Consider the following 25,087-nt stretch of genomic DNA (forward strand, 5'->3'; position numbering starts at 1 on the left):
TCTCTGTGGTCAGCGCAACATTTCAGCAACCTGGATAGTGAGTGGCACTGAACATATATAGCAGTTCATACCAGATAGTATTTTTGTCGGCTTAAATTTATCCGGCTACTGAGCTGAATATCTGTGTTATCCAATCTGTCCCCAGACTGCCCCAGCATTAACCAGATATCGCCAAGGCAATCTGTACGGATTTTCAGACACGCTATCGAGATCAGACAGGGCAACTGAAAATCCATGAATAGTGCTGGCTAAGAGAATTATGATGATAATGGCTTCCATTATCCAGATACATTCCCTTTGAATAGTGACCCTGGGCTTTTAACTTTTAATAAAACTCCTTTAAATTATAGGATCACATATAAATATTTTTCACGTCAGCACAAAGAGGGTAACTTTCGAAAAGCATTTCATAGGGTAAACGAGTGCATTACCTGCAGAAATGGATTTTTATTGAGCAGTGGAATTCCTGGGAGGAAGGACGAGGGAGGAAATTGCATTTATGTTCATAAATTAACCCTCAAAATTCACGTGTGCCAAAAAGCATGTGTAAACTTTTGTGCACAGTTTCCATAAGGTCATTTTCATATTCTTTTGTTGTGAAAATACCATAATATCTGCACAGCAATAACATAGCCACGATGGGTCCTTGGGGGTCTCAGCACCCCCCCCCCCCCCTCCAGAACTTCAGCACTCCTCTGACTTCTGCCTTAAGGGAGCAGTACAAGGGGGAGGGGAATGGTGGCACCGTATTTATTTGGCTAGTAGAGCTTCTGTATCCCCCACCAGCAAAGGCATGTTTGGCTCATGGGGGGGGGGGGGAGAGAGGAGGAAGAGGGAGCAATGCTTTGCCCTCCCCCCAGTTCATGCATGGGTGCTTCCAAAATTGGAGAGCTGGCTATGTTCCTGCTACACAGAGAAACCTATGTGAATAGTTTTAACACAGTCCAAACAAAGAGAATTTAAATAAATATCATCTGAAATAACAGAATTGAAATAAATCATTGTGTGCTCAGCGACGTGACCAGTAAGGGGATAAAAGATGGTCAACATGGATTATATGAATGAAGGAGTATGGATTTGAAGTAATTTATTTTTGACATTTTGGGGGTTTTGGACTGTTTATTTTGCACACTTTTTGTGGTTTGGGGTATTTGGGAGCACACAGATTTTGGATGCCAGCTGATTAAGAACGCCATTGCACTTCCTGCATCAGTGCCCCCCGGCTTGGAAATTACAAGACCCTCTATGAACTTACAAGATCTATTGAGCTAAGTAAATGCTTTTTTACTACATATGTATATTGTCCAAATTATGGTCTCATAATGGAGGCAGGGGGGGGCTTTGCAATCATATAATAATAATAATAATAATTTTATTTCTTATATACCGCTATACCAGAAGTTCAAAGCGGTTTACAACAGAGATACATATAGTCAGTGATTGAGATACTATAAGAAGTTGAACATCTTTTAGCCCCTTACTGGCCAATCGAGTCCAAACTCAAACTCTTAGGAATCACCTTTGATAAATATCTCACTTATCACGATCAACTTAGCTCCATGACCAAAAACTGTTTTTATAAACTCCGTCTAATCCGTTCCATAACCTCAGCACTCGAACCCTCCTCCATTCAAATCCTAATCCACTCTCTGATCATTTCACACATAGATTACTGTATCTCACTCTTATCATGGAATAACCCAAAAAGAAACTCGCTGAATACAACTAATTCAAAATACAGCGATTAAACTCATTCATAAAGCAAAAAAAATATGACCATGTTACCCCCCTACTCCGAGAATCTCACTGGTTACCTGTCTCTCATAGAACAACTTCTAAAATTCTTCTCTTAGCCTTTAAGATTAAGACTTCTCACCAGCCTGCCTTCCTTGATAAATATCTTATTCCACATACCCCTTCCAAGGCCCTCAGGTCCACTAACCAGAACATAAGAACATAAGAAGTTGCCTCCACTGGGTCAGACCAGAGGTCCATCTCGCCCAGCGGTCCACTCCCGCGGCGGACCATCAGGTCTGTGACCTGTGAAGTGGTTTCTGAATATTTCCATAACCTACCTCTAGTTCTATTTTTAACCTACCACTAGTTTTATCTGTACCCCTCAATCCCCTTATCCTCTAGGAACCTATCCAAACCTTCCTTGAACCCCTGTAATGTACTCTGGCCTATCACATCCTCCGGAAGCGCGTTCCATGTGTCCGCCACCCTCTGGGTAAAAAAGAACTTCCTAGCGTTTGTTCTAAACCTGTCCCCTTTCAGTTTCTCCGAGTGACCCCTAGTACTTGTGGTTCCCCACAGTCTGAAGAATCTGTCCCTGTCTACCCTCTCTATGCCCTTTAGGATTTTGAAGGTTTCTATCATGTCTCCTCTAAGTCTCCGCTTCTCCAGGGAGAACAACCCCAGCATTTTCAACCTGTCAGCGTACGAATAATCTTCCATACCTTTTATCAGTTTAGTTGCTCTTCTCTGGACCCGCTCAAGTACCGCCATGACCTTCTTGAGGTGCAGCGACCAGTATTGAACACAGTATTCCAGATGTGGGCGCACCATTGCACGATACAGTGGCATGATGACTTCCTTCGTCCTGGTTGTGATACCCTTCTTAATGATGCCCAACATTCTGTTTGCTCTCTTGGAGGCTGTCGCAATGTTGAGTCCACCATCACCCCCAGTTCCTCCAATCAAAGATTTATACTATACCAGGAACACTATTTTCTCAGTTATCGCGCCCTCTCTTTGGAACACCATGCCATCGAATCTTCGTTCTGAAAACTCCTTGAACAAGTTTAAAACATTCCTCAAGACATTTCTCTTTAAAGATGCTTATCAAAACCCCAACTGAAATCCCAAATAAAAACAGGACAACAAAAAACGCTTCCGGGAAGCGATACCCCATTTTTTTTCCTTTCGTTTTATCTTCCCCCTCCTTTCCTCCTTTTATTTTTATTTATACAATGTAATTGAAAAACTTCCCTTCCCTTTGTCTCATGTCCTTCGTAATCAAGTCTTTGTATCGACATTATCCCCGCTATTTTTATTTTGGTTTTTTTATATAAAACTTTTTAATAAATTTTTATCTCTTATTAAGTCTGTACTTTGTTTATTCATTCTCGGTTCATAGACAACGGCGCGAAAGACAAAAGCGTGCGCTGACAATTGAGCGCAGCGCACGCCGCCGCGCCGCTCTAAATTACAGTTTTTAGGGGCTCCGACGGGGGGTTTTGTTGGGGAACCCCCCCAGTTTACTTAATAGACATCGCGCCGGCGTTATGGGGGTTTGGGGGGTTGTAACTCTCCACAATTTACTGTAAACTGAACTTTTTCCCTAAAAACAGGGAAAAAGTGAAGTTTTCAGTAAAATGTGGGGGGTTACAACCCCCCACACCCCCCACAATGCCCCCACAACACGGCGCGATCTCTATTAAGTAAAGTGGGGGGGGTTTCTCCCCCCACGCTCCCCCGTCAGAGCGCTAAAAATAGTAATTTAGAGTGGCGTGGCGGCGCGCGCTGCGCTCAATTGTCTGGGCGCGCCTTTGTCCCGGCGCACTTTTGACCTGACACCTTCATTCTCTGTAACATTTCTAATCATTGTAAACCGCATAGAACTTCACGGTCCTGCGGTATATAAACTGTTATTATTATTAAACCAACCAGATATCTGTGATGGTCGGTATATCAAAATATTAATAAACTTAAAATTTGATATTCGGATGTTCACGTCACTGAGCACATAATTAATGATTTATTTCAATTATGTTATTTCATGATATTTATTTCAATTCTCTTTGTTTGGACTGAGTTCTTTTGAGACTTTATTTGTTTGATGTTTTTTTCTCTCTCGTTTATATTTGCTTTTCAGCGTTTTAACGCATACGCAGTTATGAAACCGCCACCATAAGCCAGTAGAACTGTCATATGTCTGGGCTATAGTCAAACAACATGGGGCTCCTTTTACGAAGACGCGCTAGCGTTTTTAGCGCACGCACCGTGCGCGCTAGCTGAAAAACTACCGCCTGCTCAAGAGGAGGCGGTAGCGGCTAGCGCGCGTGGCATTTTAGCGTGCGCTAGTCTGCACATTAAGGCCCTAACGCACCTTCGTAAAAGGAGCCCTAGGTGTCAAATACTACTCTAGAATTTAGACCCCGTCGTCTCGGTGTCATCGACCGTGTCCTCTGTGTATTCTATTTCTGTCTCACACACACACTCGCAGTCAAAAACCCTTTTCAGGACCTCCTTGAGCGGTTCCTTGAACCTCTTCTTGGCACTGCTCCCCACAAAGAAGTACACCAGGGGGTTGGCACCGCTGTTGATGCTGGACAGGAGGAGAACAATAGGAAAAATACGATAGAGGACGCGGAAATGGTACATATAGAGCAGGATGTACAGTATACGCAGAGGCATGGCGCACAGGAAAAACATAATCACCGTCAACAAGATAGTGAGGTACAGGTTAGAGGAGGGAGAGTTCCAGGAAGTCTGGTGTACCTTAATGGCCAGCGTCATACTGCAAAGAACCATGATGGGGGTGAAGACCAGAAAAGTCTCACAACAGATAACAACGCTGACGATCCAGCACTCTGCACTGAAACCATTTTCTTGCAAGCAAAAGCTGTATTCTATACCAGTCATGAGTACGGAGAGAACCCACAAGAGGAGGCACACGATGCTGGATTGGTTCTTCGGACGCTGGCATCGATACCAGATTGGGAAAAGGACTGACAAGCACCTTTCCACGCTGATAGCTGTAAGGAGGTACAGCCCGGTGTTATATCCAAAGAGCAAAGCAATTTCTACTGCTTCCACTATATAAAATTTTATTTTGCTGGATTTATCCAGTGAAGCATAACATACAGATACAATACATATGCCAAAGAGCAGAGCGGCATCTGCAACAGCCAGGTTCAGGATGTACACAGTGAAGGAGTTTCTCTTAAGCTGGAAGCCTAGAATCCAAAAAACCATCATATTCTCTACAAACCCTAAGAAGCTGAGCACCGCAACTAACCAACATAGATATTTTGGTTCAGCTACCTCTGCAGAGGCATTCGAGCTCACTGGGTAATTATAGAACAAGAGTCCCTTAAGGAAGAAAGCAGAACTCAGGTTCATCTTGATCCTTGAGTTGATCTTAGGCCTCAAGTCGTGTCCTGGAAAGAAGAACAAAGTCATAAGTCATAAATGCATTACTATTGGATTAATTGCATTACTATTGGATTAATTGCATTACTTTTTGTTTAAATGAGATTTGATATTCTCACACATGCTGTATTAATGGGAACTATTTCATGCCCTAGACAAGTTCCTCACTTCTGAAGCCAGCAAAGAATAAAAATATACCTTCGCCTTGAGCCTCTTCCCTCATACACAACACTGTGGAATTCATCGCTGGAAGATATGGTAGAAGCAGTTAGCATAGCAGGGTTAAAAAAAAACAAAAAACGTTTTGGGAAAAGTCCATAATTAAGGTAGACTTGGAGAAATCTATTGTTTGTCCCTAGAGGTAAGCAAAGTGGAATCCTGCTACTTTTTGGGATCCTGCCATCTACTTGTGACCTGGATTGGCCACTATTGGAAACAGGATATTGGGCGTAGAAGTTTTTATGGTCTTATATGAATAGGTAAAAACAAGCTGGTAAACACACAGGGCTTAATATTCAACAGTTAAGTAGCAGGACTAGGCCAAATCTTCAGCCATATGTTCTCCGCACCCCCCCATAGTCCAGAATTTCTCCTTTCCTATGCTTCCTCTTTGTGCAACATCGTTCCTTTCCTTCCCTCCCCCTCCCTCTCTCCTGTCACCATAACTCTACTTCCACCCTCAATGCCTGCGACATATTCATAAACAAACGCACCTTTACCCCCCAAAGATGCAAAGGATACAGAACTAGAGGACCTGAAATGCGGCTGCAAGGATGAAAACGTAAAAGCGACATTGAAAAGTACGCACGGGACTGGGCATCCAAACAGCAGATGAAATGTACTGCGAGCAAGCGCAAAGTGACACATATAGTGAAGGGCGACCCCAGAAATAACTCCATGATTCGGGGTTCCATATTAGGAATCACCATCCAGGAAGAGGATCTAACTGTTATCGTTGATGACACTTTGAAATTCTCTGCTCAGTGGGCAACAGCTAAGAAAGCAAACAGAATGGCTGGAATCATTAGGAAAAGAAAGGAGAATGAAACAGAATAATATACGTACAGTAAAACCTTGGTTTGCGAGCATAATTCGTTCCAGAAGCATGCTTGTAATCCAAAGCACTCGTATAGCAAAGCAAATTTCCCTATAAGAAATTATGGAAACTCAGACGACTCGTTCCACAACCCAAAAACTTTAATACCAAATACTATATGTACTCGTATTGCAAGACTTTGCTCGTTTAGAAGAGTCACTACACTCCCGTAGCGTCAGAGAGAGAAGAACCATCGGCTCAGTTGTGATGATGTGACGTGTGTATACTGTATGTACTTGTATTGCAAGACCTCGCTCGTTTTGAAGAGTCACTACACTCCCGTAGCGTCAGAGAGAGAAGAACCATCGGCTCAGTTGTGATGATGTGACGCGTGTATACTGTACGTACTCGTATTGCAAGACCTCGCTCGTTTAGAAGAGTCACTACACTCCCGCAGCGTCAGAGAGAGAAGAACCATCGGCTCAGTTGTGATGTGTGTATACTGTATGTACTCGTATTGCAAGACCTCGCTCGTTTAGAAGAGTCACTACACTCCCGTAGCATCAGAGAGAGAAGAACCATCAGCTCAGTTGTGAGGATGTGACGCGCGTATACTATACGTACTCATATTGCAAGACCTCGCTCGTTTAGAAGAGTCACTACACTCCTGCAGCGTCAGAGAGAGAAGAACCATCGGCTCAGTTGTGATGGTGTGACGTGTGTATACTGTATGTACTTGTATTGCAAGACCTCGCTCGTTTTGAAGAGTCACTACACTCCCGTAGCGTCAGAGAGAGAAGAACCATCGGCTCAGTTGTGATGATGTGACGCGTGTATACTGTATGTACTCATATTGCAAGACCTCGCTCGTTTAGAAGAGTCACTACACTCCCGCAGCGTCAGAGAGAGAAGAACCATCGGCTCAGTTGTGATGTGTGTATACTGTATGTACTCGTATTGCAAGACCTCACTCGTTTAGAAGAGTCACTACATTCCTGCAGCGTCAGAGAGAGAAGAACCATCGGCTCAGTTGTGATGTGTATATACTGTATGTACTTGTATTGCAAGACCTCGCTTGTATATCAAGTTAAAATTTAATCAAATGTTTTGCTTGACTTGCAATCCAAGGTTTTACTGTAATTCCATTGTATGTCTGCTTTAGTGGTGGGTTTTGATGCAGAGAAGGTCTTAGATTGGGTGCGCTGGCGTTTTCTTTTTTAGACCCTGAGGGTCTTGGAATTTGGTTTATTGGAGTTTGCGCCTTGTATACTAGAGTAGTGTTCTTCAACCACCGGTCCGCAGAAATTTTCTGCCGGTCCACAGGGCCGGCACGTCCATCGGGCAGAAGACGGTGTTCTTCAGCCGCTGGTCCATGGTGCGTTCAACGCGACATCTTCGGGCCGGCTCCCTGAGTGCTGCAGTGCACAAAGCTTGGCGTCCTGCACCTGAACCGGAAGCCTTCTCTCTGATGTCACAACATCAGAGGGAAGGCTTCCAGATGAGGTGTGGGATGCGCACGTGGAGCCACTGCCCACAGCTTTGTGCAATGCAGCACTCAGGGAGCCGGCCCGAAGACGCCGCGTTGATCGCACCGTGGACCGGCCCGAAAATAACACCGGGGGGCAGGCCAGAAGGCAAGGCACAGCATGGAGGGAGAGAGACAACAACGGTAGGGGGAATGCTTTTATTTTTTTATTTAGTGATTGATTTATATCTGCTGTCTGTTCAGGAAGAAATGCGTTTGTTTCTTTTCCTCGGGGCTGTAGTGCTTGCAGAGTCTTGCATCTTAGGGTTTGTTTGCAAATATTGGTACTTTTAGTTTTTGATCCTACATTTGCATGGAGTTATCTGTTTTCTGGTAGGAATGAATGTTGAAAAGCATACAGTGTGCTTTGTGTATTTTAATTGTATGGTTAACCATTATGTGTTGTTAATACGATTATATTGTGTGTGTACTGTATATATGAAAAATGAATGGAAAAAATGGTGTTACAATTAGTACTATTATAGAGGCGGGGTCTGGGGTGGAGATTGGGTGGAGATGGACACGACTTAGCCCAGTGTTCTTCAACTGCCGGTCCGCGGACCGGTGCCAGTCCACAAAATAATTATTTTATTTCTTCCGGTCCATAAGTGTCAAAAGGTTGAAGAACACTGTACTACAGCATAGACAGCTATGTTGTTTAATGGTATTAAAATGGAACTTTTTATGATTTTAAAGAGGAACTCGGCAGGGATGTCTGCTTTGTATTTTGTAAACTATGTACGCGGATCTTTTTTTAATCTTCCGTAGTGAAACACCAGACTACATGTTGAATTTGATAGAAATACAATGACAAATGCAACCTGATCAGATTCCCCAAATCCTAGAGACATCAAATACAAAACTATCCACTCTACAACCTGTCCATACCTTGCAACAAAATTAAGGAACACCCCCTCCTACCAAAACTTTTGTAAAGGCCTAAAAACCTATCTATTTGGAAAATATCTTACTTCTTTTGTCTGATTTCAAGAAAGCCTGGGATAGGCACGTGGGATCTCTTAGAGAGAGGAAGAGATAAGGGTTACTGCAGATGGGCCATTTGGCCTTTATCTGCCATCATGTTTTTATGGTGGGCTCACAATCTGACCAACTTACTTGGTGCATTGGAGTGTTAAGTGACTTTGCCCAAGGTCACAAGAAGCAGTGCTGGGTTTGAACCTGCAACCTCAGGCTGCAGCCCTAACCATTAGGCCACTCCTCCATTCATATATATATATATACACACGTATACAGAATATACCCTCATATATATACACACACACAAATGCTGAGGCAGTGGAAAGAATTCTATGAGCCATGCTCTGCATGCTTTGCTTTCCCCTGTGTTTAAGGTGCTTTGCTGACTTCACTTACCTGCCTGCTCTATCTCTACTAAAGCTAGATTAGGATTTTATATATCTGGAGTCATGATGCCTTCCTTACAGTTTCTGATTCACTGAATTAAGGTGAGGAACAATGGAGCCAGAGCCATAGCAGGCGATGTGGCTGACTATCCTGCTGTCCACGGAGAACCTACGTTACAGGTAAGTAACTACACTATTCACTGGTTCTTATCCAGCTGAAGTGCTGCTAAATGTACCTGGTTATATCCAGTTAACTTTAGGACAACCCTCTGGTACCACCAACTTTGTTTTCCTCATGTCTTTCATCTGTTTCCTTTCCTTCTCAATTTATTTCTTCCCCAAGTACCAAAATATTTCACTTAGGTACCTGACTTAAAACTTGAACATGAATTTTCTTAGCAAACTTTTTTTTGTGTGTAAACTCTTTAATTCATATGATAAAAAGCATACACGGACCAAGATCTGCAATCCCATCACATACAAATATGACCATATACACACAGAAAACATGTGGTGCACGGATAAAACATCTCTCTCTCTCACACGCACACACTCGTGCTCTCCTCCTCACTTCCCTGTGAGCATCTGGTATCAACCCATGTTAGATCATATTTTTAGATTCTCCTTTGAGGATTTAATCCACATCCTAAAAAGGAGAATATTTGCCAGGGCCTCTTCATCTTACTAACCCCCTGTGTCGATATACATGAAGACAAGTTGTGTGAACTGGGAGGGAGACGTCTAAGGGACAACAGGGGGCCAGTGCGAGGATGAACAAAAGTTCACAGTGAGCAGTGAATGTCGTACGTACATGGTGCGTGGGTGAAGCTGGAGCCGAACCTTGATGGAGGTTAAAATGCAAACCCAAAAGGCTGGGATTGTTATAATTTTAGGTTTTATGACATCTTCCCTCGGAAATTTGGGGTTTAAATATTTCTGTAACTGAATCTCTCTGGTCTTCCTGCTTTCCCTTCACCGTCCCTTCTCTTAGCCTTCTACCTATTTCTCCTTTCCCTCTCAGTATCTTTCCTCGTTCTCTCTTCACTCTCTTTTCATGTTATTTTTTTCTGGGGCTTCTTATCTCTCTCCCTGCCTCTCACTAGAAGGGCTGCCACATACAGTTCTAGTTCCACGTCAGTAGCAAGACACCGAGTCAGTCTGGCATAAATGTGTAGTCCCAATTTCTTCAGCCATAGAAAATATAAATCCCTGCCTGCAATGGGTGGAAACCAATGACCGGTGCAGTCTCTTCCTACAAGCGTGGAGCCATATGGGAAGGGAACCCTAATCCAAGTTTCCAAGTTTATTAAATATTTTGATTTATCGCCTATTCAAAATTCAAGGCGATGTACAAGTAAATAAGAGTTTTTGGTAACGTACATATAATAATTAAATTAAAAAATAATAAACTTATGTATACAAATTACAATACATTTTAGAGGTAATTACTACAAACTATAATGAAACAGAAGGAAAATTATTTAATGGTTACAATCGCTATTAAAAACATTAAATTCAAGGGAAAAACATTAGGAAGGGGGAACGAAGACATTTGGCCTAATAATTAAATTAAGAATGTGAAGGATTTAGTCGTTAAAAGCATCTATAAATAGAAAACTTTTTAGTTCAGACTTAAATTTTGAGAGGTTTTTTTCTTGTCTTAGGTATAGTGGGAGGTTGTTCCAGGTTTGAGGGGCTGTTATTGAAAAGATTGTGCTACGTCTTGTGTTAATAACTTTTAGTGATGGAATTGCTAATAGGTGTTGGTCTTGAGATCTAAGAGATCTAGAGGTGGTATAGGGTATCAAAAGTCTAAATATAAAGGCTGGAGTTTTGTATTCTATAGCTTTAAAGGTGAGTAAACATTGTTTATATAATATGCGATGTACTACTGGAAGCCAGTGTGCTTTCTTAAGTAGGGGTGAAACATGATCAAATTTTTTGGCTTTATAAATTATTTTAATAGCGGCATTCTGAATTAATTGTTATGCCCAATGTGCTCCTGTTTTTGCCCTCAAAAGCCATTAATATTTACTTAACTTTATTGCTGTCATTGTTTCTTGTGTATGTCTATTTTTTCTGGATGAATTTCTTCAAAAAGGCATTAAATAAATCCTAATCGATCAATCAATACATTTTGCCACATAGGCCCAGATTTTTGAAACGGCGCTGATTTTCTAGACGTCCGTAGGCACCCATTCCTCTGTTAGAAATGCCATCCAAATGGCATTTGTAACTCAGATTTGATGTAGGGTTACCAGATTTTATATTAGTAAAATCTTGACCCCCATAGACCCGCCCCCCAGGCCCACCCAGTTCCACCCATCCCTGCCTATTACGTCCAAGTCCCACCTCCAATCCTGCTCTAACTCCGCCCCAGTCCCCCCCCCCCCCCCCCCCCCCCCCCCCCCCAGTGCTTGCTCTTGTCAGGCAGGAGGGCGTCTGCACATGCGCGGATGCGATACGATGACATCATGCACACGCACAGGTGTGCATATGCCCCCTTCCAGACCCAATTTTGACTCGAGTTTTTCAAAACCCGGACAAAGCCACTTTTTTGTTAGTCTACCCCTGTAAATGTGTAGTTAAATATTTGGGTTTAAGATATGTGTTTTTTCTTCCTGAACATCTAAGATCTTTTTTGGACTTCAAGAGGTTAACCAGTAAAGTGGGTTGAAGCAAGAAGATTGAAAACCGAGGCTTTTTTTTTTGGTAACCATTTAAGCCTTATTGCTTTCCTTTTTTTTTTTTTTTTTTTTTTAAATTCTTTATTCATTTTTTAATCTTACAACAAGTGTACAAATAATAAAACATTTAAAATTAAATACATCACTTGAATTTCTTTCTAGTATAACATCAAATAAATAAATTTATTCCCTTCCCACCCACCCTTTCCTTTAGCATTCAATCAAAAATATACAAATATAAATATTCTTTACTATTGATTAAACCTATAGTAAAACTTTAATTCACCCTCCACCCCCCATTTGCAAATATACTTTCAATAGAAAATGGTGTCTACTCATTACAGTAAGTCGTCAATGGCCCCCAGATCTTTTTAAATTTTTTATAATACCCTTTTTGAATAGCAATTATGCTTTCCATTTTATAAATGTGACATAACGAATTCCACCAGAAGGTATAATTTAATTTACTAATTACTTGTGATATTTTGAATGGCAACCCCTGTCATAATCAATAAAAGTTTATTGTTGTTTGATGAAATCTGACTTTTTGTTCTCATTGCCTTATTGCTTTCCAATCCAATCCAATCTTTGGTTTTATATACCGATTCATCCCTCCAACAGGACTCGACTCGGTTAACAAAATAATCACAGAACATAATAAAGATAATAAATGATTATCAGAGCTGGCATTGTGACATCATAATGCCTCATTCCACCAATGCCTAACAGCCAATCTTATCAGTGATGTCACAATGGCTTGATTGTCCTATACTTGGCTCCCTTTTGCTACATTTTGATTTCTAGAGTGACACAGTGGTTAAAGCTACAGCCTCAGCCCCCTGAGGTTGTGGGTTTAAACCCACACTGCTCCTTGTGATACCTGGGCAGGTCATTCAATCCCCTCTATTACCCCAGGTACATTAGAAAGATTGTGAGCCTGCTGGGACGGACGGGAAAAAAATGCTTGAGTACCTCAATAAATTCATGTAGACTGTTCTGAGCTCCCCTGGGAAAACAATAGATTTGTCAGTGTCAGGTCAAAAGCGCGCCGGGACAAAGGCGCGCCCAGACAATTGAGCGCAGCGCGGAGGCGCACGCTGCTCAAAATTACTGTTTTTAGGGCTCCGACGGGGGGGGCGTGGGGGGGCATGGGGGGAACCCCCCCCCCACTTTACTTAATAGACATCGCGCCGCGTTGTGGGGGCATTGTGGGGTGTTTGGGGGGTTGTAACCCCCCCTATTTTACTGAAAACTTCACTTTTTCCCTGTTTTTAGGGAAAAAGTTAAGTTTACAGTAAAATGTGGAGGGTTACAACCCCCCAAACCCCCCATAACGCCGGCGCGATGTCTATTAAGTAAAGTGTGGGGGTTCACCAACAAAACCCCCCGTCGGAGCCCCTAAAAACTGTAATTTTGAGCGGCACGCGCCTCCGCGCTGCGCTCAATTGTCCGGGCGCGCCTTTGTCTTTCGCGCCGTTGTCTATGAACCAGATTTGTCTCACTTCGCCAGTTCCCTCTACTCCACGTTTCCGTTCTGTGCAAATTGATGTTCTGTCCCTGTGTCATTTGATACCTGCAGTTGGGTTTCTTTAAAATGAGGTGCATCTTCAGTCCCCAGGACATTCTAATTTATACCATGGAATTTGTTTTCTAATGCGCTCATGTGTACCACAAGGGATAACAGTTTTGTACCGTAAGATATCGCTCATGTCAGCGTAACCAAATGGGATGTGATTTGATGATGCAGTTGCAAAGATCTAGTTACACACATTTTGCCTAAGGAACAAACATACACAGTGCATAGCTAGAAAACACCCCTGCGCTGTGAAAGAAAACATTATTTTCGGGGAGGAACTCCCGCAAGTCAACAATGCCTTGTAATGCAGGTGAGGTGTCAGGGCTTCAAAAATGCAAAAAAAAAAAAAGGACTTTGCATAATTCCCCCTGGCCCGCTAGCCTTTTCCACGATTAGCAGCTCATCTCTCTTCCCCGACACCTTCCTTCCCCTCCCTTTTTCTCCAACTAGGGATGTGTATTCATTTGAAACATGACATTTCCCTACATTTTCGGTTCATAGACAACGGCGCGAAAGACAAAGGCGCGCCCGGACAATTGAGCGCAGCGCGGAGGCGCGCGCCGCTCTAAATTACTGTTTTTAGGGCTCCGACGGGGGAGTGTGTGGGGGGGAACCCCCCCACTTTACTTAATAGAGATCGCGCCGGCGTTATGGGGGATTTGGGGGGTTGTAACCCTCCACATTTTACTGTAAACTTAACTTTTTCCCTAAAAACAGGGAAAAAGTGAAGTTTTCAGTAAATTTGGGGGGTTACAACCCCCCACAACGCCCCCACAACGCGGCGCGATGTCTATTAAGTAAAGTGGGGGGGTTCCCCCCCACACACCCCCGTCGGAGCCCTAAAAGCAGTAATTTAGAGCGGCGCACGCCTCCGCGCTGCGCTCAATTGTCTGGGCACGCCTTTGTCCCGGCGCACTTTTGACGTGACACCACATTTTCAGTTGAGCTTCTTTTTGTTTTAAAACAAAACAAATGAAAAAAATAAAATTTGACGTTCTTTCCTTAATTTCGTTTTACAAACGTAGGGCCAGCCCCTGCATCCACGAGTAGGTAAATGACCCTCTCCTGGGCGCTCACCTTTGGTGCATGAATAAATGCCGGCAGCGATGGCCCTCCGAGCGTGCCACTGATAACATGGCGGCCGCCCGGAGGGAGCTCGGCCCTTCGCTCTGCCCCATTTCCCGACTTTCCACAGGTCCCTCGGACGTCACTCCTGATGTCAGAGGCGAGGGCTGTGCCCTCATTGGGTGAGTCGGGGAATGGGGGGCGGAGCTTCCCCGCTGGCGGGGGATTCAAATACTGAGCGCCGGGGAGCAGCAGAAGCCTTTTCCTTTGGGCTCCCGGCGCTCAGTCTGATCCCGCCCGCCCGCTTTTGAGGTTTCATTGCAGCAGTGGTTAGGAATGTATGTTAGTAAGAAAAGTGCCTTTATCTTGTTCTCTCGGATTGTACATGGCTAAGTAGGCATGAGAATGTTACAAAGTGTGCCAAATTGTTGTATTCTTTCCACTAATGTCACAACAGCGGAGGCACCCGAGCCCTGAAAATTCCGGCCAAGTTTGAGAACGGACTCTCGCGGAGGGAGCGTACTACCCCTACCGTCAAGGCATGTCCGCCTCGCTGGCTTGCATGGCAGGTGGACTGACGGAGTGAGGCAGTGGCCTCACTAGGAAAACGAGGAGGGCAGGTCACGGAAGCAGCTAAGTGCACATGCTCCCCCGCTGGAGGGGAGGGCGGGGAGCGGGGCCTAGAGAGGGATTATGGCTCGGGTGCTTCCTAGGGAGTTATTTCCCACATAATGTTGCTAAAGTTGCAGCCTGTTATTCCCAATGTTATGTCTCTGTGACTTCTGTTGAAGGCCTGTGGGCCTGAGCGGACGAGGTGGTGCAGCCGGCCTATGTTACTAGGGATCATTCTTTCCTCTTGAAGACCTAAGACCTTTAAATAGGGTAAGAGTTTCTGGTTGAAAGCTGGACATCAGGAGGAAGGTTTCGCAGTTTTTGTCTGGTTGGTTGATTTTCTTACAAGAGGGACCTTTTTTGTGTCTATTTTAATCCTGTTTTTGTCAAGGTTTGGGGGTGGTTGTTTTTTTTTTTTTTCATTTAGGGGTCCTTTTATTAAGGTGCGCTAACGGATTTAGTGCATGCTAAATGCTAAGGCATCCATTATATTCTATGGGCGCTGTAGCGTTTAGCCCGTGCTAATCTTTAGCATGCGCTAAAACCATTTAGCGCAGTGTTCCTCAATCTTTTACACCTATGGACCGGCAAAAATAAAAGAATTATTTTGTGGACTTGCATCGGTCCACGGACCGGTGGTTGAAGAACATGGGGCTAAGTCGTGGGCCAGACCCCCACCCATCTCTATCCAATCCCCGCTCCCATAATTGTAACACTATTTTTCCATTCATTTTTCATAGATATTCACAATATAATCTTATTAACAACACATAATGGTTAACCACAAAATTAAACTACAGAAAGCACACTGACAGCAGATGTAAATTCTCAAAATTGACATAATTCAATCACTAATTTCAAAAATAAAATCATTCTCCCCTCCCTTAGTTGTCTCCCTCCCTTCATGCACTGCCCTCCATGCCTTACCTTCTGGCCTGCTCCCGCCTGGCCATTTTATGCCGATCCCGGTGTTATCTTCAGGCCGGCTCCCTCTTCCTCACTGACGCAGTGCACAAAGCCGCGGCTCCTTGCGTGTCCCGCACCTCATCTGGAAGCCTTCCCTCTGAAGTTGTGATGTCAGAGAGAAGGCTTCTGGTTCAGGCGCAGGACGCGCATAGGAGCCGCTGCCCGTGGCTTTGTGCACTGAGTCAGTGAGGAAGAGGGAGCCGGCTCGAAGATAATGCCGCATCGATCGCACCGTGGACCGGCGGTTTAAGAACATTGTTGTGGGCCTGATGCACGTGCCAGCCCTGTGGACCGGCAGGAAATTTCTTTGGACTGGCACCGGTCCACAGACCGGTGGTTGAAGAACTCTGGTTTAGCGCACCTTAATAAAAGGACCCCTTATAATAAATGAAACACAGCCCCTCCTTCAAAAATTTAAATGCGAAACAAAATGAAAAATATTAGCAGTGCCCATGCTTTCTATTTCCTTTGGCACATAGTGAGGGTGAGAGGCGCCCCTCTCCGCCCTCTTCTCCGTCTCCCCACTCCATCTGCTCCTTCCCTGCCCCCTCCTGCCGCATGCGCCCACCCCTTCCCTTCTCCAGTACCTCTTTAATGTTCCATGAGGAACCCCCATCTCTTCCTCTGATGTCACTTCCTCGACGTGGGTTCAGGAAGTGATGTCACAGGAAGAGCCGGCTTGAGAAGCAGGTTGGGGTTGCCGCTTGTGCCACGAATGTTATAGAGTTACGAGGGAAGGGGCGTGCACACATGGTAGTGGGGGGGGGGCGGAAAGGAGGACAGGTGTCAGCGCCCCCACCAAGATGGTGCCCGGGACGGACCGCCCTCCCCCCCTCCTTACTACGCCGCTGAGAACATACGAGGGTAAATGGATGAGAAGAGAGAGCACAGGATGTTGAAAGGACAATAAACAACAGCCATACCTGTCCTTGGAAGTTATTTCTTTGCTAATTTGGAACTACTCGTTCGGGCGGCTCAGAAATACAACCAGACCAGAAGATTCCGCCCAGAAGCGAAATGATTTTACAATATATGTTTATATATTGTGGGACGTGAATCTTATCTTCTCCTCAAGTCTCAGTTGGAGAAGTTCCTTGAGACACTGGTGGGTCAGATGAAGCCCTGTGCAATGCGCATACAGGGAGACGTGTCGGTGTTCAAAAATTCCACGCTGTCTCTGCTTCCTCTCCCCATCTGTCTGTGAAAGACAAAGGTCTCCTGGGTTCTCCTGCTCTTACAAGTACCGCGAGCTTGGTTTTGAATGGGCTCCAGAGGCGTAATCTGGCTTTGAATAAGTAGTTTCAACCACAAGCTCTTTTTTTTTTTTTTCACGCCAGCCAAGTACAGGACACTTGAATAACAGATGTACAAATATACCAGGGTTACCAGTCAGGTCCATAGAGAGGCTATGACAGGCCTTATTTTACTCTTGTGTAAGTGCATATATGGGCTGTGGCCCTGCTTTCCTTAGAGAAGTTGAGGACACAAATTCATAATTCAGCCTGCCCAGATGACAGCAAGAAAGAAGCTCTCTTTGGTACTTTACAAGTATTACCTTGGCAAGCAGTCTGAGAGACTGAGATCATAGTCCACATACCCTGGTTTAGGTATGGTTAACAAGACTAAGAATGTCATAATGCCCCTGTATCGCTCCATGGTGCAACCTCACCTGGAGTATTGCGTTCAATTCTGGTCTCCTTATCTCAACAAAGATATAGTGGCACTAGATAAGGTTCAAAGAAGAGCGACCAAGATGATAAAGGCGATGGAACTCCTCTCGTATGAGGAAAGACTAAAAAGGTTAGGACTCTTCAGCTTGGAAAAGAGATGGCTGAGGAGAGATAGGATTGAAGTCTACAAAATCCTGAGTGGTGTAGAATGGGTACAAGTGGATCGATTTTCTACTGTATCAAGATTTACAAAGACTAGGGGACACTCAATGAAGTTACAGGGAAATACATTTAAAACCAATAGGAGGAAATTTTTTTCACTCAGAGAATAGTTAAGCTCTGGAACTCATTGCCAGAGGCTGTGGTAAGAGCAGATAGCGTAGCTGGTTTTAAGAAAGGTTTGGACAAGTTCCTGGAGGAAAAGTCCATAGTCTGTTTTTGAGAAAGACATGGGGGAAGCCACTCCTTGCCCTGAATAGGTAGCATGGAATATTGCTACTCCTTGGGTTTTGGCCAGGTACTAGTGACCTGGATTGGCCAACATAAGAACGGGCTACTGGGCTTGATGGACCAGTGGTCTGACTCAGTAAGGCTATTCTTATGTTCATTCCTGTAATGGTATGCGCAAAATGAATCCATTTGGAGAAATTGACCAGAGGAACAAACATATATTTAAGAGAAATATAGGCGTGCAATCATATTTTGATAGACATATGCATTTGGAGAGTCATCGCACTGGCTGTAACCCGTTCTGAGCTCGTTGAGGAGTACAGGATATAAAGCAAATTAAATAAATATTTTGCTAGCAAAAAAAAAAAGGTGCCAGTACTCAACTACCAGGCCATTCTTCAGGAGTAGGCTAATCACCGAGGAACCCATCCTACAGTATCCGGGCCCCTACAACAAGCCACCGAATTCATGAAAAGGCAGCACCAGGTGTCCAGAACCTGAACTCTTTTATTAATGCTTAGAGACCGAGGGTCATTTTTATCAAGCAACGGAAAATACACTGGCACTCAGTACCCCTGAGTACCCCCTCGTACCCCCTCAAAAGGAGCCTTGGTCGTAATGTAGAGAGAAATCGTCAAAGGATTTCACACAGGTAAATGACGCATTTATATAAAGGAAACAAAACAATGCACAAGAAGCAAACTTTTTTTTTTTTTTTTCAATAGACAGGAAGCTACAGAATTAAGGGTCACAACATGAAGCTTCACGGAAAAAGACTCGGCAACAACGCCAGGAAAGATTGGTTTTTTTTCATGGAAAGTTTGGTGGATGCCTGAAATGCTCTTCCGAGGGAGCTGGAGACAAAGAAAGTGATTAAAGCCGCAGCCTCAGCACCCTGAGGTTGTGGGTTCAAACCCATACTGCTCCTTGTGACCCTGGACAAGTCACTTGGTCATCAACGATAACAGTTAGATCTTCTTCCTGGATGGTGATTCCTAATATAGAACCCCGAATCATGGAGCTATTGCTGGGGTCGCCCTTCACTATATGTGTCACTTTGCACTTGCTCACAGTACATTTCATCTGCTGTTTGGATGCCCAGTCCCGTGCGTACTTTTCGATGTCGCTTTTACGTTTTCATCCTTTTCATCCGCATTTCAGGTCCTCTAGTTCTGTGTCCTTTGCATTTTGGGGGGGGGTAAAGGTGCGTTTGTGAGCCTGCTGGGGTAGACACGGGATATGCTTGAGTACCTGAATAAATTCATGTAAACCGTTCTGAGCTCCCCTGAGAGAACAGTATAGAAAATTAAATAAATAGTTTGAAAAGTTTCAGCCTTTGATAACCAGAGCTGATATTGTGCCCTTCCGAAATCGGTGCCTAACTTTAAGCCCAGGTTACAGAATTTGGGCCTAGGTGCTATGCCTTGTTGCAGAATCGCTGCTCTTAAGCTTTCATAAGCGCTCGCATTGGAGCCTAACTTTTAGTTGTGCCTAAAGCTGGTTCTATGTATTGGGCGCCTCCAAAAGAGATGCCGCTCAGTGCGATTCGCTAAACCGCGCCCCGTTGTACTTGAATGGCGCTTGAACAGTGCCTAATTCGGCACTTCTTAGAGAACTTGCCCTTAAGTGGCCTGCTCAGACTCACAAGGAGCAAAAGCTGGGATTGAACCCACAAGCTCAGGGGGCGCTGAGGCAGCCGCAGCAGCTCTAACCACTAGGCCACTCCTCCCCTGGCGGGCTCTTTGAACTAGAGCAAGTACTTCAGAGAGCCTAAATCTGGATCCTCCGAAGGCCCGGGGACCATTGTCTGTAGTTTTCCATTTTTCATTTAATTGCTGAAGGAGTTTCAGTTCTCCTCCCTAGAGACCAGAATCACAGATAATGAGCAGCTGGTTGTTAACCCAGGAAGCTTCTGTGTTGTGAATTAATGACAGAAATGCATTCCTGGCTGTCACCCAGTTAGGCTGTTCCATCAAGAGTATGGTTGGTATTTTAAACTTGGTGATTGCTTGGTGACATATAGCTTTGGGTCCCAACCAAAAGAAAAAAGAAAAAGAAAAAACAAACCCAACCAAAAGAAAAAACAGAGGTCCAACCGTCTTTTTTACTCGGCAGCATTTTTAGCGTGTCACCAGCGTTTCGAATTTCCTCAGCGTGTCGCTCACTGCTATTTGTCCAAGGCTATTCTTTTGATTGTTTTCTCTCCTTTTATCTAAAAGGACCCCTGATGAAGATTATACGAAACACGGACCGTGTTGGGTCCCTTGCCTGGTAAAAGGTTTTTAATCTAATGTTTTACTTGTTATAAATAAAGTCTGCCTGCATCGTGTACAAAGTCTGCAGTTTTTTGCTTTATATAGCTTTGGGTCGCCTAAGGATTATTAAGGAAAGGGGCAAACACATTGTTACACTATTCATTTTCAACCATTAGAGACTGTTGCGTATATGGAAACACCCTCAAACTACAATCCATTTCTATATGCGGATGGCAAAAAAACCGAAAAGAAAAGAGATTAGTCCAAGTTTTATATTTGTGAGCCGTAGTATCAATCACTAATGCCAGCTCTTACTAAACCGCGATAGAGGTTTCTACTGCAGGCCAGCAAGGTTAATGTCCTGACACTCATAGAATTCCTACGAGCGTCGGACCATTTACCTCGCAGGTCCGTGGGAGAAACCTTTACCGTGGCTTTGTAAAAGGAGCCCTAAGGCTTCAACCTACTCTTTCACCCAGGATCCTTCAGGCCCTTTTGTTACTCAGTCATCTTAGGAAAAAAAAAAACGAACCTTTTTTAAAATGGAGATTGTAAGGCCTATTTTAGATGGAATGTAGCATTTTAGAAAAGGATCTGCTTCAAATTGAGGGTGTGGAAACTCATCTTAATAATTAACATTCATAGGAATTGTGGTCAAGATACGAGGCAACTTGAGTCAATCACTTGAACTCAAGAGCAATATTTCCTTCCCATTCCTACCTCTCCTGGTCCAGCATCTCACCTTCCCTTCCCAAACTCCTTTCTAGGATCCAGCATCTTCTCTACACCATCCCTCCAAAGTGTCCAGCAGCCTCTCAATCCCCCCACCCCCAATTGGTCAGAATCTCCCCTTCTCTCTAACCACCTATCTCCCATGTCCATTATCTTCCTTTTCCCTCCCTTACCACCACATCCAGGTACAGCATCTTTCCTTCTACTCCTGCCCCCTCCAAGTCCAGCATCTCATCTCATCTCCCCTTCCCTACCCAGGTCTCATGTACTCCCTCTCTTCCTTTTCCCCTCCCTGTTCCCAGATGCTCCAAAAATATTCAGTACTGACATGGGACCTTTTAAAAGAGGCTCAGACTCAAGCTTTGCTACATCCCCCCCCAAGAATGCAGCAGCAGTTGAACACAGGACTACACTAGAGGACATGGCAGCCATTTTACCCTGGCTACCATAATAATAATAATAATAACAGTTTATATACCGCAATACCGTGAAGTTCTATGCGGTTTACAAAAGTTTAAGAGAAGGTACAAAATGATTGAACATAGGAGAAGAGAGCGAGAGAGGGTAAAAGGTCTAGAAAACCGATATTGAGAAGAGGGAGAAGTACGGGTCAGTTGTCTAGATATAACAGGAATAGATATGTCTTTTGGCGCTTCCTGAATTCCATGTAAGTGGTGGGGGAGAGCAATTGTTCTAGGTCTTTATCCCATAATGCTGCTTGGTGTGAGAGGAGATGTTCATGGTGTTTTTTCAATTTACAACCTCTAACTGGGGGGGAAATGAAGTTCGAATGTGAGCTTCTCTTGTGTCTGTTGGTGGAGAAGGAAAAAAGGTCTGTTAAGTATTTGGGGGCTAGTCCATACAATACTTTAAAGCAGAGGCAGGTGAACTTAAACTTTACGCGTGCTTCTGTCGGTAGCCAGTGCAACTGCTGGTAATGTGTCATATGATTGAATTTCTTCAGCCCAAAGATATGTCTGACCGCTGCATTTTGCATTAGTTGTAAGTGTTGCATATTCTTTTGGGGGATAGCTAAGTAAGCGATGTTGCAGTAGTCAAGTTGACTTAGTATGAGGGATTGCACCAGGATTCTGAATGCTGACGTATCAAAATATGATTTAACAGATCTGAGTTTCCAGAGAGTGAAAAAACCTTTTCTGATTAAGGAGTCCACCTGGTCTTTCATGGTTAGGCATTGATCCAGAGTTATACCATGATGGGCAGGAGTGAGTGTGCATTGCTTCTGCCCATATGACCCCACAGGACCACCAGGTATGTACAGTATAGGTGGGCTTGGGGGGCTTACAAGGGTTGGAATAAGGGGCTTTTTGGGCCACCTTAAGATATGTGAAGAATAGACATCTGAGTCTGCAAGTCTTTCATTTTAACCTACATAGACCCTCGCCCACCTTCCCATCAGATACAGGGGCTCCTTCGGAAGTGCAGGGCCCACCAAGCAGCCCACCCTCCCAGGTTTTTTCTTGGCAGGGAGAAGAATTAGCCTTTGAAGGCCTTTAGGCTTCTGGGAAATCTTTTGTTAAGTTCTGCATCACTCACCAGTTAGAGGGAACAATGCAAACAACCCTAAGCTGAATGGGAGTCCTCCAACTGCATTAATGCTGCTTCAATACTGTGCGTCTAATAATAAGAGACAGGCAGATTCCCTGGAGGCCCGCAGAGCTTGCCTGTCCCTCACTATCAAAAATGGGATAGTGATATAGCCCCCCCTACTGGCAGGAATGTAGGTGGAAGACTCCCGCTCAGTTTAGAAGGGAACAGTGGCTGGTTGTCCTTTTGTTCCATTAATACCTTCCTATATCCGTGACTCATTGCATATGATTCATGTTTTAGAAGAGTCCCTTGTGAGATCAAAGTTCGGTCATCAATCACATAGAATATAAGAATTCTTATAACAAATATACTTCAGTTGGAAGGCATTAAGATAGTAGAAAAAAACACTAAGAAATAGAAATGCTTACCCTAGGATCCCGTACAGCTTGAGATCTCTGGAAGAAAGCCACAAAGCACGATGGCTGAAACGTCGGTTCCACCTACTCAGACATGGCAAGACCTGGAAAACTGCAACAATCATTTCTCTGCTTTCATTGCAGCTTCTGCAAACAGATAAGAGGCACGAATGTGGGGGATACTATGACCCATGAGATGCTAGACACTGTGAGCAGGATGAGAGGGAGGGAAGGAGAGAAATGCTGGAGACCATGGGGGAAAGTTGAAGGAGAGAGATGCTGGACACCCAAGGGAAGATTAATTCTTCGGTGGGCCCTAGGCACCAAAGCACACTGGGCCCCCTGCACCCACCCCTCCTTGGTCCTGCCCCCACCCCGCCTCTGCCCCACCGGTGACCTGTCAAATGCGTGTATGACAATAGCGCCCCGACAAACGTGCGCAATAATGGGAGGTGACCCATCAAATGCGCCCCCAACGGTGGATACTATTTTGTCTTTTTGAGGGTTACAAAGTAACCCTCTTTTTTGAGGAGGGGGGACCTCCCCCCCCCCCCCCACTACACTTAAAAGATTCACTTGCCATCTAGTGTTAGGGTAAGGTTTACATCAGTGGTTCCCAAACCTGTCCTGAGGGACCCACAGCCAGTCAGGTTTTCAAGATATCCCTAATGAATATGCATGAGAGAGATTTGCATATAATGGAAGTGACAGGTATGCAAATCTCTCTCATGCATATAATGATAGGGATATCTTGAAAACCTGACTGGCTGGGGGGTCCCCCAGGACAGATTTGGGAACCACTGGTTTACATCATGTATATGGGAACCCTTTACATAACTGGATATCTGGAAGGCCCTGATTTGCTCAGACTCCTCAGGCCCCGTCCCTCGGGAGGGGCTTGAGGAGGGACGAGGCCTGAGGAGTCTGAGCAAATCAGGGCCTTCCAGATATCCACTTATGGCAGATTCAGTCATGGGGTGCAATTGAAGGGCGCGCACTTGTCCGTGCACGCAATTGTCAGGGCGCATTTGGCGGAGCACAGTTGCCGTGCGCGGATTTGCCGGTGTACCGTCCCATCATGTCCCCCCTCAGATCCAGCACCAGAAGTCCAAGTAGCACCTTCTCCTTTCTACTTTATTATTCAGTGCAGTTGAACTAACAGTCTTGACCCTGGTCAAGTCACTTAATCCCTCCATTGCCCCAGCTACACTATATAGATTGTGAGCCCACCAGAACAGACAGGGAAAACTGCTTGAGTACCTGAATAAATTCATGTAAACCATCCTGAGCTCCCCTGGGATAACAGTATAGAAATGTTAATAAATAGTATGAAAAGTAATCAGAGCTGATATTGTGATGTCATAATGCCTCATTCCACCAATGCCTAAGAGCCAACTGCATCAGTGATGTCATAATGCCTCATTCCACCAATGCCTAAGAGCCAACTGCATCAGTGATGTCATAATGGCATGATTGTCCTTTTTTTTTTTTTAGTTCAATAAATTTTTATTGAGTATTTTGGAAAAATACAATGAGCAATTCAGATACATATGACATTTTGTATATATATGATCTATAAATATGCATTTAACTATAAAGGACCATAATATTAAGAAAAGCTCAGAGTAATGAAATTATTTGTGAAGATTGTATGAGAAAAGAAAACGAGATAGAATAAAATAAAAATTAAAAGAGAAAGGAAATGAAGAGAAAAAGTGAAGAATAGGTAGGGGAAGACAGAAGTGTCTACAAAGTAGAGCGAACATATGAGTCTAAGAATGACCAGGGTGATTTTTTATTTTTCATATTCGTGGATATTCTGAGCGAGACTCTATTTTCATATGCATATGATTCATATCTATGGTACATACAAAGAGAGTTCCACCAAAACGTATAATTTAATGACGAAGATAGTTTCCAATTTTTTAAAATATGCATGAGAGCAGTCACGATCATGGTATCAATAAGTTTGGGAGGGCAATTTGATTGTGTGAAACAGGGATGTTGAGATCGAAGGATTATAAT

The 25,087-nt window shown here is 44.1% G+C and overlaps 1 protein-coding gene across 1 annotated transcript in view; it reads right to left on the bottom strand.

The window, feature by feature from the left end:
- Window positions 1–4,146: 4,146 nt before the first annotated feature.
- LOC117348117 (proto-oncogene Mas-like) overlaps window positions 4,147–25,087 on the bottom strand; it is a 57,938-nt gene continuing 36,997 nt past the window's right edge. The window contains exons 2-3 of the mRNA XM_033919819.1: window positions 23,075–23,209; window positions 4,147–5,165 (exon numbers count right to left, since the gene is read on the bottom strand). Of these exons, the coding sequence (XP_033775710.1) occupies window positions 4,147–5,127 (981 nt within the window). The 5' untranslated portion in view covers window positions 5,128–5,165; window positions 23,075–23,209. The remainder of the gene's footprint in view (window positions 5,166–23,074; window positions 23,210–25,087) is intronic.

This window comes from Geotrypetes seraphini, chromosome 14, assembly GCF_902459505.1.
Source record: "Geotrypetes seraphini chromosome 14, aGeoSer1.1, whole genome shotgun sequence".
NCBI lineage: Eukaryota > Metazoa > Chordata > Amphibia > Gymnophiona > Dermophiidae > Geotrypetes > Geotrypetes seraphini.